Source organism: Pteropus vampyrus, unplaced genomic scaffold, assembly GCF_000151845.1.
Source record: "Pteropus vampyrus isolate Shadow unplaced genomic scaffold, Pvam_2.0 Scaffold271, whole genome shotgun sequence".
Classification (NCBI taxonomy): Eukaryota; Metazoa; Chordata; class Mammalia; order Chiroptera; family Pteropodidae; genus Pteropus; species Pteropus vampyrus.
This window is the reverse complement of record NW_011889052.1, coordinates 430104-444097: the sequence shown is the minus strand read 5'-3', so window position 1 is coordinate 444097 and position 13994 is coordinate 430104. Positions and strand designations below refer to the sequence as shown.

The window sequence follows — 13994 nt, the reverse complement described above, 5'->3', positions numbered from 1 at the left end:
CTTTAAGCATTATGCGGGGGGGTGGGGGGGAAGCCAATCTCCAAAGGTCACATACTCTATGATTCCATTTATAACACATTCTTGAAATGAGAGGTGGAGAACAAATTAGTGGTTGCCAGATATTAGAGACTGTGGGTGGGAGGCGGATGGGGGTGTCCATAAAGGGGCAGCACAAGGGAGGTGTTTGTGGTCACGAAACAGTTCTATACTGTGGAAGTTATTCTGTGTGGGGAGGTCACTGGTAACCTTGACAAGAGCAAATGGTGTTGGCCTGACATAACTTACCTATCTTACTAAAACACGAGGTCCACCAAGGAAGCAATCTTCATGTTTCCTGGAATAGTCTAGCAATTAACGTTCAGTATTTGTTGAACGAATGAAGTTTCTGAATGAATCGACTCAATATATAATTGAGTCTGTCATGTCAGTCGTCATTTTATTGGGCTCCCTACTGTCAGATCCAAATCCTAAACTAGTTCCCATTTACCCCAACCAATTTTATGCTCCACTATGCCTCTCTTCTGAGCTGCTGGCAAATCCCCTAAAATCATCTGATTCTCTCTGCTTGGATCCTTACCCCTTATTTTTCTGTTCAGTGAATTACTCTTCATCCTTGAAGATCCAATTCAATGTGTCCTCCTCTGAGGGCCTTCCCTGACTTCCAGCAGTCAGCTCCCACTTCCTGTCGCACCTGTACAAGCCTCTAGCACACATTACAGCCTGCATCATGTGGTCCCTAGTGAATGTCCCTCCATCCAGACTGAATGCTTTTCCTGCAGAAAGAAAGGTTGTGTCCTAGCACTTAACGCAGTGCCTCATTCTCAAGTGCACTTAATGAATCCTAAAGCCTATTTTACCTAAAAGGAAGCTCTTGGTTCTTCATCTGAGAAACGAACAACAAATTTCTGGTAAGTTGCACCTCTTCTTTTTAACCTTGATCTTCTGACTCAGGACTGGTGGAGCTGGTGGAAGGAGGGCACTGGTGCTTGACTAAAGCATAAAGAGTGATACTCTCCAACCTTACCCAAAAATTCAGTTAGCTGAAGTAAAAGGCTCAAGAAAAAGATGGTAAAGCTTGGGGCCAGTTAGAGTAGGGCTTAACTTCCAGGTTAATAGTGCATTCCCAACCCTAGGAGAAATAAGTCACACTACAGCTGCCTCATTCAGGGGCATTTCTAACAAGATGACATGTAAAGGAAATGGGGGGAGGGGTGTGTCCCTTCATCTTGAATGTTGGATGGCCTGTCCACCAGCCTATAACATGAGCAGAGGGATACTTGTCTATTCTACCATAAGCAGAAACAATTAGTCCTCAGAAACTCACGAGGTTAGGAAACAGACAGCAAGTATAATAAAACATACTGGGTTCAGTCTGGGGTTTGGTGGCATTTTAGAAGCATAATGTCTGAAACCTTTTATTTATGGAGCTTGAGCTTGAGTCTTTCTGCCTTAGGGGGGCCCTGCTGGGTGACTCCGGAAGGGGGTGAGAGAGGAAGTGGCTGACCATTTAGCATTAAAAAAAGACCTGAGGCTATGGTCCCATATAAAGAGCAGGCGAAAACATTCAGGCCTGTCCCACCTCTTCTAAACCCTCCCGTTTCCCACCCATGTCCAGCAAGGTAGAATGGGAGAAGAGTGGGAGACAGCAGGGCAGAGTCCACAGAAACCACTGAACATCTAATTGTGCCAACAGCATGTGATTTGCAGATGTTTCTTACCAGCCCAGACTCCTTACCATGGGACCTGAAGTTCAGTCTGCATCCAACCCACCTTGCCAATCGCAGCTTCCACTTTGCTCCTCCATGTCTTCCTTGCTCAAGAAACATCCTGAATGTGCACTTTCATGCCTGGGACCTTAAACAGACTCATTCCCAGCCAAGAATGCCTCTTCCCACAGTGTCTGTCTGTCAAAGTCCTATTCATCCCACAAGGTGATCATCAGACACCATCCTCTCCATGAAACCACCACAAATTCTTGGACTTGGAACTGGAAATCACTGCCATTCCGCTGGTGTTCCCTTGGGCCTGCGGTGATACCTACGCAGTTACAGAACTTATCAGACTCTGCTTTGTCTCATAATTAACTGAAATGCCAAAGATAGGGGCTGACTCCCACTTCTACCAGGGTGCCTCAATCACCTAGCAAAGCACCAGGCACAGCTGAATGCACTTCAGTAACCTGACCAAAGGAGCATCTCAAAATATAAAGCCAGGGGTTCTTTAGGGTAATTTAGCAAGCATTTCTGGGCACTTGACGCACGCTAAAGGCTATGCTGGACGATAGGTGTTTCACATGCTTCAGGAGCTCAACGTCTAGAGGGGGAGAAAGATACTCAAGCACACTCCGTGCACTGTGGTATGGGGAGAAGGAGCGAAGCGTTACGGCAACACCTCTCAGAAAGCTTCATGTGCGCAGTATGGAAGAGTCGCCAGCTTCTGGTTCAGCAGGTCTGAGGCGGGACCCAAGAGTCTGCATTTCAAACAGGCTCTCAGGCAATACTGATGCTCTTGGCATGTTGACAGTACTCTAAGCCATGAGGGGAGAAGGTACAATGGAAGAGATCAACGGCACCAGGAAGGATATGAGAAGATGGTCTTCAGAGAGACAGGATATCACACAACCACCCACTGTGACAGGGCAGGGCAAGAGAGAGATGGCGTGGAGACTGGCAGGGATACAAGGGTGTAAACTTGTAACCACAAGACAATGCTGAACAGACATAAAAGCAAAGTGCCTTAGAACAAAAGAAGGAATGTTTAGCCATTTCCCTATCCTTGAGAAAAAAAAAAATACAAAAGGAGCCTTGAAGCGTGGGGAGGATTCTGATGGCAGACGTGAGTGGCTAGTCCGAGCCAGAAGAACACTAGAGCAAGGGCTGGAAGTTGGAAAACATCGGTTGTGAAGACGGCCAGCAGGAGGAGACCGTGCGCAACCAGGGGAGAAAGGCAGCGAAGGGGCCAGGTCTGGAGGGCCTTGAGTATCAAGAACACAGCTGGCAGTCCTAGAAAAGGCAACCAGGAGTGACGGTCAGCATCAACAGGACATCCTTAAGCTTCTCCCTCTTGCGTCTCACAGACGGCAGTGACGGATTTCCGTGAGCAGCTTAGAATAATCGGAGATTCAGTTAAATCAGCAGTCCTCCCCTTAATCCTACTGAAAACCAGCCACCACCTGCCGCTCCTGCATCCCCGCTCCATGGCTCTCCCTTCATGTCTTGTTGACTTACAGTGAGCCTATGGATGCGGGGCAAAAAAAAAAAAAGACAAGCTTTATCCAACATGGGTGGGAGCACCTTGTAAAATTACCAAGATTGAGTGGTTCTGCTCTACTTCCTGCTTCCTGACAACTTTCTAACCTCTGATTTCCCTGTGGTGCAGAAGACTAGAAGTTCCTTCAAGAACAAGCCGGAATTGATCTTTCTTGCTTTGCCCGTTAGCATCCTCTCTCCTGAACCACAGAAGCAGGGACGGTGCAGGTGAAATCCTGTGCTCTTTTGATGATCTATGAAAAACGCATCCTACGTTTTTGGGGTATACCCCTAACACCCTGCCCTGACCGTCATTCATAAATAAATGAATAATTTCTGTCTAACTTCATTCATTCACTCTTTCAACAAGTATTCGCTGAGTCATACTGTACCGTGCAAGGGACTATGCTGAACCTCTCCGGCCTCAGCTCCTCCCACTTTTCTCTTAGGTCACTCACTTCTTGTCAAACCAGGGGCTTGCTGCTTCCCAAGATTACCAAGTATGCCTCAGGACTCTAGAATATTTTTCTCTCACAGAGTGATCGCTTCCTTCGGATCTACTCAGAGAGGCTGGCTCTGGTCCCGCTAGTAAAAACAGCGCCCTCGGTCCCCTTACTCCGCTTTGTCTTCATAGCACTTACCACTGCTGGACAGTTTATATCGATTTATTTTTTATTGTCTGTCACCGCCCCCCACGAAAAAAGTAAGGTCATACTCATAGAAGCTTTGCCTACTCTGCTCTCTGGTGTGTCTCCAGCACTTAGAACAGTGCTTGGCACATGGAGGGCACTGGCCTATCTGCTGAGAACAGTGCTGAATGAGAATGAAATGGGAAGCCACTCAGCAGAACAACACGACAAGAGCTGAGTCTGAAGTAAGACAATCCGTTAGCTGCACGAGGATCATCCCTTACAGGGTAAGAATTCTCTCAGCAAGCTACTGAAGTTAAAGAAATCCTGGCTTAGGCAAAAAGCAAAGAGGGTCTGAATTAGGAGAGTGTTTACTGAGCACCTATTATGTCAACACCTCAGTAAATAATTCAGTCACAGCCCCCGCTCTCATGGAGTTACAATACCGTAAATAATTATGTAATTGTTATTGCGATAAATGCCACAAAATAAACATAAAAGAGAGAGGACAAGCCAAAGCCAAGTCCAAGAGTTTCAATCCTACATGACTGGATGGACAGTGTGCCATCCTCACACAAAAGGAATGAGAGATGGTTTAGAAGGAAAAGAGGCTTCATTTTAGACATAACGAGTATGAGGCTCAAGAGTACAAATTGAAATGTGGGTCTAGTATTTAGGAACAAAATAAGGGGTAGAAATACAGATTTGAAAGCCATTTGTAATTTGTAGACTACGCCCACAAACCTTTACTTGGAAGACATGTCAGCACAGTGTGATCTGCTGGTCCTCAAGATACCTCTGTCAAGGTTACACAACATTTAGACTTTATAAATCAGCACAGGAAAAATAAGCTTTGACACGTGTGCATCACTTAATGTGTAACTCTTAGAAGTTGATTCCTTGTATGTGACCATTCGAAGTGCAGCTCCAGGGCTGAGCTAGTAAAATTTGGCTCTGAACAGCTGAGGCAGCATACTACAAAAGCTAAAGAACGAGAAAGATTACCCCTTAATATCAAATGTTTCTGATCAGGAAGTTTGGATACAGAGAATAAATTCTGTTTTCAGTGTCTGACCATCACAAATCTCACTTGCCCAACTGGTAACAAGTTGTCTTGAACTTATTCTCTCTTTTTTTTTTTTTTTTATTGTGGTAGACTATACATAAAATTTACCATTTTAACCATTTTTAAGTGCACAGTTCAGTGGCATTAAGCACATTCACATTGTTGTGCAACCATCACCACCATCCATCTCCGGAACTTTTTCATCTGCCCAAACCGAAACCCCAACTGCATGAAACAGTAACCCCCATTCCCTCCTCCTCTCAGTCTCTGAGCAATCACTGTTCTATTTACTTTCTATAAGAATTTGACTAGTTACCTCATTTAAGTGGAATAATTAACAATATTTGTCCTTTTGTGATTGGCTTATTTCACTTAGCACAATGTTTTGTAAGTTCATCCATGTTGTAGCATATGTCAGAATTTCCTCCCTTTTCAAGGCTGAATAATATTTCATTGTAGATGGGGGAAAAAACGTACCACATTTTGTTCATCCATTCGACCGTCAATGCATCCCTGAGTTGCTTCCACCTTTTGGCAACTGTGAATAATGCTGCTATGAACATGGGTGAATGGACAATATACCCATTCTTAAGCTTATTTTTTGAAATCATTTTTGTGTTCTGATCAGATATACAGCACACTCTGCCCAGACATATTGGGCCACATTTGAACTACTGATCTACTTTGCCTGCCGAAAGCCCAAACTCTGGCCCTTACCTTCACGGCCCTGAACACAGCCGGTCAGGTCCACCGGAACACAGGAGCCATCACGGTCTCCTCTGGCCTGCCATTCTGCAAGCAGCTAAGCATCCTCAGCTTCAACTGAGAAAGGGAGCATGGTGTCTTTAGTTAATGCTTTGGAAATAGTCTGCTTCAAGCTCCAGCAGAGCTACAAGACTTTAAAGATGAGATGCAAAATTTAACAGTACTTTTCCTATGTCAGTTATTCAGTCAGCAACCAGGATAGTCCCATGATCACCTGCAGTGACGTGGGAAAAAAAAGTTCTTCACTTCTGGTTCATCTGTAGCCTTTTAACAAGTGATGCCTCCAATTTCTAGATACTGTGTTGAAACTACAGAAGTTTACACTGGGACAATAAAGCAAGTGTAACTTACTTTAAAAGCCTTAAACTTTACAAAGGCCAAATCAGACTACAACATGGGTCGGCCAGCCACAGCCAATGGGTTTGGCCCACGTCTGTTGTTCTAAATGAAGTTTTCCTGGAACACACCTATACCCATTAGTTTATGTATTGTATACAGCTGCCTCGGTGCTATGACAGAGTTGAGTAGTTGTAGCTGAAACTGTATGACCCCCAAATCCTAAAATATTTACTATCTGGCTCTTCACAGAAAATGCTTGCCAACTCCTGGTTCACACATCTTGGTACATTCTCCCCAACTAGAAACAAGTGGTGACATGATCAGCTGTTAGGGCAGAAAAAGCCTTACTAAACTAACTGTGGGGAAGTTGGCTGGTTCCAGACCAGAGAGGCAATGAGAGTGCCAACACTCAACAAAAGTAGGAAAGGAGATGCCGTGCTTGTAATTTAGGTGGGGCACAGAACGCACCTTGAGAAAAACAATGTGGTCTCATTTTCCATCAATCAGCCTACAAGATGAACCAGGAGTGGCCAGGGGACAAACAGTGGAGTCTCAAACAAAATAATAATAAAGAAACCAACTGTAGTTAAGAAGCATTTTGAGACACAGGCTTCTTAAATTACCCAGCTGACCAGCTATCCTCCAGAAGTCTCAGGGTGAACCCCATGAATGTTGCTTGGTTGGTAACTGATTTTTTTGGATACCTCCAACTCTCTCTCCTATCCACATGTCAGGAAGCATCAAGCTCTCTCATTCATCTATCAGCGTCCAAATTTAACAGCGTTATCCACACTACGACTTGAAGAGAGCAAAACTGACTTTTTGATGAATACAAATTGACATCACAAGTGCACATGTGCTCTCAAGGCGCATGGTCTTCCTCTCGGTTCTAACTGCTCGTTAAAAAAAGGCAAGGCTAAAAATGAACACTACTACCTGAAAAAAGTCAGTAGAAAACCCCAGGAATGAACACTATTCAGAAGCACAAAATTTCTAATATGGTGTCGTTTCAAAATTAAAAGTCAAGAATTTCATATATCCAGAAGACTAGCAGAAAAAGTCTGCATCTTTCTTCTCTCCTGAGACAGAGAGTGATGTTGCATCTGGACATACACTTCGCTGCCCTCCACCCTCAAAGATGACACTGCAGATGATGTTTGCTCCCTGCTCTGCTTCATTCCATCAGCAAGGCAGGTGAGTAATCCGACAGAAGATGTAAAAGCATGGCTTCCACCAACAAACAGCTGTGTTGGAGCTCAAATAATATAGCTCTGTGCCTTGGGCAATCCCTTAATATCTCTAAGCTTCAGGGTTTTTTCATCTGTAAAAGGAATGGCTTTGATACAGGACTTCTATGGCTCCTTTTAAGACGATTATTCTAGCTCTTATAATTATACCTGTGTAGCTCACTGCATTACACATAATATAAAAATGGCATGCACCAACAAGTCCGTACTTCATTTCCTGATATCCTTCTCCACCTACTCTTTCATCACAAAATCAGTGTGACAAATTAGCCAAGATTCCAGACTCAAAGTGTGGTTCCTGAAGCCAGTTTCAGTGAAAACTGTGTACTTGGATTTAGTGGGTCAAAAGGCAATATTCTAATATTGTGCCTTTCACCTATGAAAAAGACATTTCCTTCTGGAGGCTAAATTCTTAGATCTGGGTTCGTAACCTTAGCAGGGGCCTTGGGAAAATGCTGGGAAGACTGATGCCAGCAGATCTTGAGGAGCCATTTATTAGTGGTTGAAAAACAAAGTGTTTGTTTGTGTAGGCAGCCCTCTCTCCTAAAATTATGGGTCAGCAAATAGTATACAGGTTTGGTGACCCCATTCTGCTCTCACCAAGAAAGAAAGGAGTGGGTGAAGTGAGAGGAAAAAAAGTGTATGAATTTGGATGGTCTAATGCTCATGAACAGCAAGTCATGGACAATACTCATTGAATCTGGGGAGTCTGCCCAGCTTGCTGGACCCAGATGAACTTGACAGACACGGCCTAGGCACTGGGCTCCTGGCAGTCCAGAGGAAAAGAGACGAACCTGACTGTTGGGAAGGGGGGATGAGAGCCTCTGTGGATGCGAGCCTCTCTATGCAGACCAATCCTTATGCTATAGGTTGCCAAGAAGCCTTGTACTATGTTCCTTCTAACCTTTAAGACAAAATGATTTGCCAAGGAGAAGGACCATGGGCTTTCTCTGACAGAAGATTTCTCAGTTGGGATCCATAACCCACGATCCGAAGACAGGCTTCTGCTCTCAAGACTGAATGCAAAATACTGCACATCTATAAGTATGTGTATTTTTCTGGGGAGAAGGTTCATCACTTTCATTTTTCAAAGAGGTTTAAGTCATCATGGATATAAAATGTGATTTTTAAAAAAATCCAATATAATACCCTTTTCTGTTATGCCTCGACTTAATTATCAAACAGGCACCCAAAGAATTTAACTTCAAATATTTCCAAAAAGAAAATTAAGCAAGATTCAAGAGTGGGCAGTGAATTTTGAGACTATGGCCTACCTGCTAAATGTTGATTTTCACACTCTCCCTAAAACTCGAGTAGAAAAGATGACATGTTGTTAAAGGTGAGTACAACTGACCTGAAGTAGATTAATTTGCACAGGAGCATCTGAAGTCAGTTCATTACCATCAACACTATCAGTAACAGAAGAGGCAATGGGAGCACATGAAAGAATACTCGACCTGGAATACAGAGACCAGGAGTCTAGCCTCTAATCCTAACTCTGCCTAATTTAATCTGTGACCTTGGACAAGTCCCTTCTTCTCCTGTGCTTGGGTCCTCGTCTGTAAAATGCAAGCTACTGAAGCAGAGCAGTGGTTTGCAAACTCTTTTAAGGCAATGAACATCATCTAGAATTCATCAGAAGCTAAAACAAATTCAAAATGGCAGGTTGGACATTCGTGTTTATTTCCATTCCCTTTAGAAACCCATTAAATCATTATTCATAAATATCTTCTACTTACTGAGCATTTAACCACATGATTGTTTTAAGTGTATTAACTAATGGAATCCTTAACACTCTTATTACATCGGTGATGATCCCTATTTTACATGTGAATCACCAGCGTTTAAGGAACTTGCCCAAGTTTTCACAACTAGTAAGTGGCAGAGCCAAGATTCAAATCCAGGTAGTCGGCTCGAATCTGTGCTATGTGTGCTACCTCTCAGACTGATAGTCAAGGAACAGCAAAGCTCTCAAGGGGAAAAAAAAAGCGGACAGAGAGAGCAGATTAGAAATGTCACCACGTTATGGAAGATGAAAAGCAGACAAATGGGTAGTAACTGATTTAAATGGAGAACACTGAGTGCTGCAGGTGGCAAGCCATTGTAGAATCCTCTCCAAAACTCAGCTCTAGGAGACACAAAGGATTCCTCTCAAGGTGTGAGGATAAGGAAGTCTGAAAACAGGTAGGACTAGTCCCCTCACCAGGCAAGCAAATGCTCCATCACTGCCCCAGCAGACAACTGGAGGTTTATTCTCTGGACAGGATAAACTAGAGACTTCAGACTTGGATAACCAGGGCACCACTGACACAAGAGTGTGACACCATTCAGGGGGATTAAGTGAAAGTCTGCATACGGAAGGAAGAACCCCTAGTCCCCTCCCACCATCAGGCTCCTAAGGATAATAGCCAGGCTTCTCCCAACAAGACAGAAGCCTAAAGATCACCCATGGACTCTGAACACATTCCATTTAAAAGTACAAGTCCATCACCCCACAGCTGTGGCTTTCAGCATGTGGTCCCAGACCAGGAGCATCACCAATGAAGAACTTGTCAGAAACGCAAATTCTCAAGCCCATGCCAGACCTGCTGAATACAAAATTCTGGGGTGAGGCCCAAAAACCAGTGAACAAGGCGGCCAGATTCTAATGCCCACTAAAGTTTGAGAACCACTGCCCTATAGGGAGGCCCACTAGTCAAAAAACCCATCCCACATCAAAAAGTTTCCAACCAGCTTTTCAGCGCATATTTGGAAGACAGTCTCGAATCACCAGAAGTTTCAGGAAAGACGCTATCTTGAAAGACAGACCAAAACAGATTTCCCAGAGCAGCTCTAGCGAAGGGGAGGGAAATGGAGCAGAGCCTGGTTTGCCTGGCCTCTCCCTGGCCCCCACCACCACACCGCCAGTGAGCTACGTCTCAGGCTCTACAGAACAGTTAGAAAACCAGTGAAGCAGATGCTCTCTCCGGTCCTGTCTACCTCTTGCCTGTGCCTTTATTTCTCAGATCTAATACAGCAATTTACACTGACACACTTGGTTGGAACTCTCTCTGATAATTTACTTATTTGGAACTATGTCTGATAATTTATTTGTCCCTTTGTATGAACAAAAAGCATTTCAATGGAAAAATCATACAAGCATTTTTATGCTAAAGGATTGCCATATTCTGTATTTGCATTAAATTCAGAGGAAAAATGCACTGGTTTAACTTATGTAGAAGTATCTGTGGCCGTCTCACTCTATCATGCCTTTTTTGCTTCTCTGTGTCTTATGAGCTTTCCCTGGGTCACCCTTTCAGGCTAAATCCAAACATTCTCCCCTATTACCGCTTCACACCAGTCTCTACTCGCCCCAAGGGTTACCGCCACAACCAGCTCATTCTTTCGCTCACTAATCTCTAGGAGCCTTGACATCATCTACCACGTAATCATCCTGGACAAAAATCTCCCATTTATATTTACTTCCTCTGCCTCCTTTAGTCCAGCTCATTTTTCTGAAACCCCTTGGTTATCTCTAAAGATCCTTCCCCCGCTCAGGCCACCTCACTCCTCTCCTGCAAAACTAATCTCTTTCAGGAGGGGTTTAGTGTGATGAAAAACTTATGCCAGGAATTATGAAAAGAATACCACAATGTTCTCATTTAATCCTCATACTAATACTGAGAATCAGGACTAATTCCTATTTTTACATTTGGAAGACTGATGCTTAGAGAAATTAAGAAACTTGCCCAAGGTTACAACTAGAATTTTAATCCAAATCCTTCAATCTCCAAAGCCACACTCTTAGCCATTCTACTCTACTGTCTCCAAAGGTCTGACTCAAATATGTGGAAGAAAAAAAGCTTCCTTAACCCCGCAGAAAATAAAGAGCAAAAAGAGCTCTGCTGTAGTATTGTTTTGTTTTGAAACGAGGTCATCCACAGATGCTGAGAGCCTTCCAGCCAAAGCACAACGGGGAACATGGCTTGCTGCAGCACTTTGCCACCTGGAGGGCTCCACATGGCTCGGCAGCTTGGCTAAGGAGCAGCCCGGCGTGCCTCTCCACCAGGAATGGATGCAAAGCACAGGAGGAAGGCTGGCTCTTACACCCCAAATGCCAGTAGGGAACAGGTGATTAAGAGATCCCGCTCCCCACGCAGCCTGTCAGTCCATTTTCCGTGACCTCTGCGGTGGTGGTGATGGTGTGCCTCCCCGTATGGGGCAGAGTAGCTGCCCACCTCAAAAGATTTCCAGATCCGATTTTAAAAGCTCTTAAGAGACAAGGTAGTAATCTAACAATCAAGGGCAAGCAGTGACTCTTAAGGAAAAGCCTGCGCCTCTACGACACAGCTAACTTCGAGGGGCACAAAGAAATAGCTGCGGTGACAAGAGGTGCTTCAGTGGTGCCCATCATAACGTAGAGACAGCCACCGCCCCTTCCTCCATGGAGGGGCTGCAAGTCCATTCTCTCTTGTCTGTGTGACAGAAAAGGGAGGCGGGCACCCCAATGTCTCCCATTCCGAGGGCCTCAGCGGCGCGGCTCTCAGCCTTGCCTTCTAAGGTCTGAGAGGCTGTGCCTGTCCGTCTCCCACTCAACCCCAGTCCCCGTCTCCCACTCGGCACCTCTCTCTCCCCTCTTCGGTCTCCCTCCAACCTCCTTTCCCCACCCCTCAGCTCGCTAGACCTCTCTTCCCCTATCAGCCCCGCCCCTCTTTACTCCCCTCTCGGTCCCTTTTCCCACAGCCCCGCGCCGCCCAGCTCTCGATACCTTGAGCGTCACGTCGCACAGTTTGCCCTGCCGCCGGATCTCCTCCATAACGCCGTAGCCGCGACTAGGCAACTCGGACACGGAGAAGTGTACCAGATCCTCCAGCTCCTCCGCGCCGTCCTCCACCATCTTCCCCGGCCGCCGCGACTGCGCAGGCCTGGCCGGCCGGCTCGAAACTAACCCGGGCGGGGCGCGGCGCGGCGCGGCGCACGCCGACTGCAGCTCCGGCGCAGGGCTGGGATCCGACGGGCCTGCGCGGCCACCGTAGCCAAAGCCTGCTCTGCGCCGGAAGCCCTGCTGCCCCGCTTCCTGGTTCGGGGCCGGCCTTCGTCCCCTCGCTACCCCGACCTGGGTCCCGCGCCTGCCTCAGTCTTCCTAAAATCATCGGTACCATCTCCGTCTTTCCAACTCTGCCCTGACTTTACTCGTATCTCAACAGAGGACCACGCACTTCATTTCCGCCACCACCCCGAGACTTCCGGAACCTCCGGAAGCCGCCCGTTGCCATGGCGGTTGTGTACACAGCCCCGCAGCCCCGCGAACCGATTTTCCGGTCGCGTTAGTTGCAGCGGTCGCGCTTTGGGAGGGCGGCTGCCCCCGGAGCGGTGAGCAGGGGCCACGCGCCGCCGGGGTGAGGTGAAGGGAGGGTGGAGAGGGTGTACGCCCGGGCGGCTGCAGCGGATGGAATCGGAACACCGGTCCAGGAGTGCCCGGGTTTGGCTCGCCGAACTGTGAAACTCGAGCGGAGGAGGACGCGGCATCGCGGGGGCGGCTTCAGCCTGGCTGCAGCTTAGGGTCTTCAGAGCTAACGTTCTTTAGCCCCACGAGGGTCCTACGTCGCGCCTGAGGTTCACGGGGCGCGAGGCGCGGGGCCAGAGATCTTCTGGGCTCTTCAGCACTTGTCTTGTTTTCGAACTGGAGGAGGCTTCCGGAACGACAGTCTGAGCCCTTCACTTTACTGTAAAACCTTTACAGATGAGAAAACCGCTCGAGAGAGACAGAAATGGTCCCCAGGTCCACTGCATATTGGGTGAGAAAAAGAAAAAAAGGCCAGTTCTGCCTGGATCCGAGTCTTTTGTTAAGCCCAGGAATGGATGCGTTTGGGCCCTGTTTTGGTTTGGTTTGGTTTGGTTTTTTGGTTCAAATACTGCTACCACTCCGGAGGCTATGAGGATTTCCTATGAGAACTCCTCGTCTGGGTAGAAGCGCTGGAAGATAGGGACCCTACTGGTGCCTACCGTCCCAGCGGATGCTCCCTCTGCTTTTATAAAGCCTTTAGAGTCTTGGTAGCAATTCTGTTCATTCCCACCCCCAAAACAAATGAGGAAACCTTGAACCTCTCAGCAGGGTGGTTTCCTCGTGACCACTCAGAGATTCGCTTATTTACACCAGAAATATGTAAGCATAGTGCCGCTAAGGGAGGGGCAGTCCCCACAAGGTCTGAAGGAGAAGGACCCTACTAAAAGGGAGGGCGTGGTGAGGGGCCGAACGTGGTTTCTTGCAAGTGGTGCCTAGAAACCAAGTGTCCTCCTAGAAGGGCTGTGGGCTGAGGGACTGGAGATGGTGTGGAAGGGGAGTGATATTATTTGCCCCTTGGGACTTTCTCAGTAGTGACCGAAGATGGACCCACATTTGGAGATTCAGCCACCCTCTGACTTCCAACCACGGCCGTCACCATCCACCATTTCTTGAGCACCTGCTCTGTGCTGGGCACTGTTCTGGACATTGAGGGGGGATTCAAAAGAGATAAAAGGCACAGTCCTATCCCTCACGCAGCTTGTAATTTAATTTAGGAGCTGAAACCCACTCAAATGATGCGACGTAAGAACAGTAACAAGCATTTCAGTAAGTGTGAGATGGCATGGGGTCCCCAAATATCTGGGTATTGAGGGGCTGCTGAGTAGCAGACTCACAGGAGGGGTGTAGTTAGTAGAGAAGGCTTTCCTTGGGGGA

The 13994-nt window shown here is 46.6% G+C and overlaps 2 protein-coding genes across 4 annotated transcripts in view; one reads left to right on the top strand and one right to left on the bottom strand.

The window, feature by feature from the left end:
- The window catches only part of KLHL18 (kelch like family member 18), a 52012-nt gene extending 39590 nt beyond the window's left edge, over nucleotides 1-12422 (bottom strand). Inside the window, exons 1-2 of one of the 3 annotated variants that reach the window (XM_011375327.2) lie at nucleotides 12042-12181; nucleotides 5661-5765 (exon numbers count right to left, since the gene is read on the bottom strand). Coding sequence is in view for 2 of the 3 variants with exons in the window: in XM_011375325.2 (XP_011373627.1) it covers nucleotides 12042-12170 (129 nt within the window). In the remaining variant the exon portion in view is untranslated. Of the gene's footprint in view, nucleotides 1-5660; nucleotides 5766-12041 lie in introns of all 3 variants that reach the window. The other 2 variants (XM_011375325.2, XM_011375326.2) reach the window with 2 other exon arrangements.
- A 241-nt stretch (nucleotides 12423-12663) lies between these two features.
- Nucleotides 12664-13994, top strand: part of LOC105302405 (kinesin-like protein KIF9) — a 12353-nt gene continuing 11022 nt past the window's right edge. Inside the window, exons 1-2 of the mRNA XM_023520559.1 lie at nucleotides 12664-13071; nucleotides 13835-13886. Coding sequence (XP_023376327.1) covers nucleotides 13045-13071; nucleotides 13835-13886 — 79 coding nt within the window. The 5' untranslated portion in view covers nucleotides 12664-13044. The remainder of the gene's footprint in view (nucleotides 13072-13834; nucleotides 13887-13994) is intronic.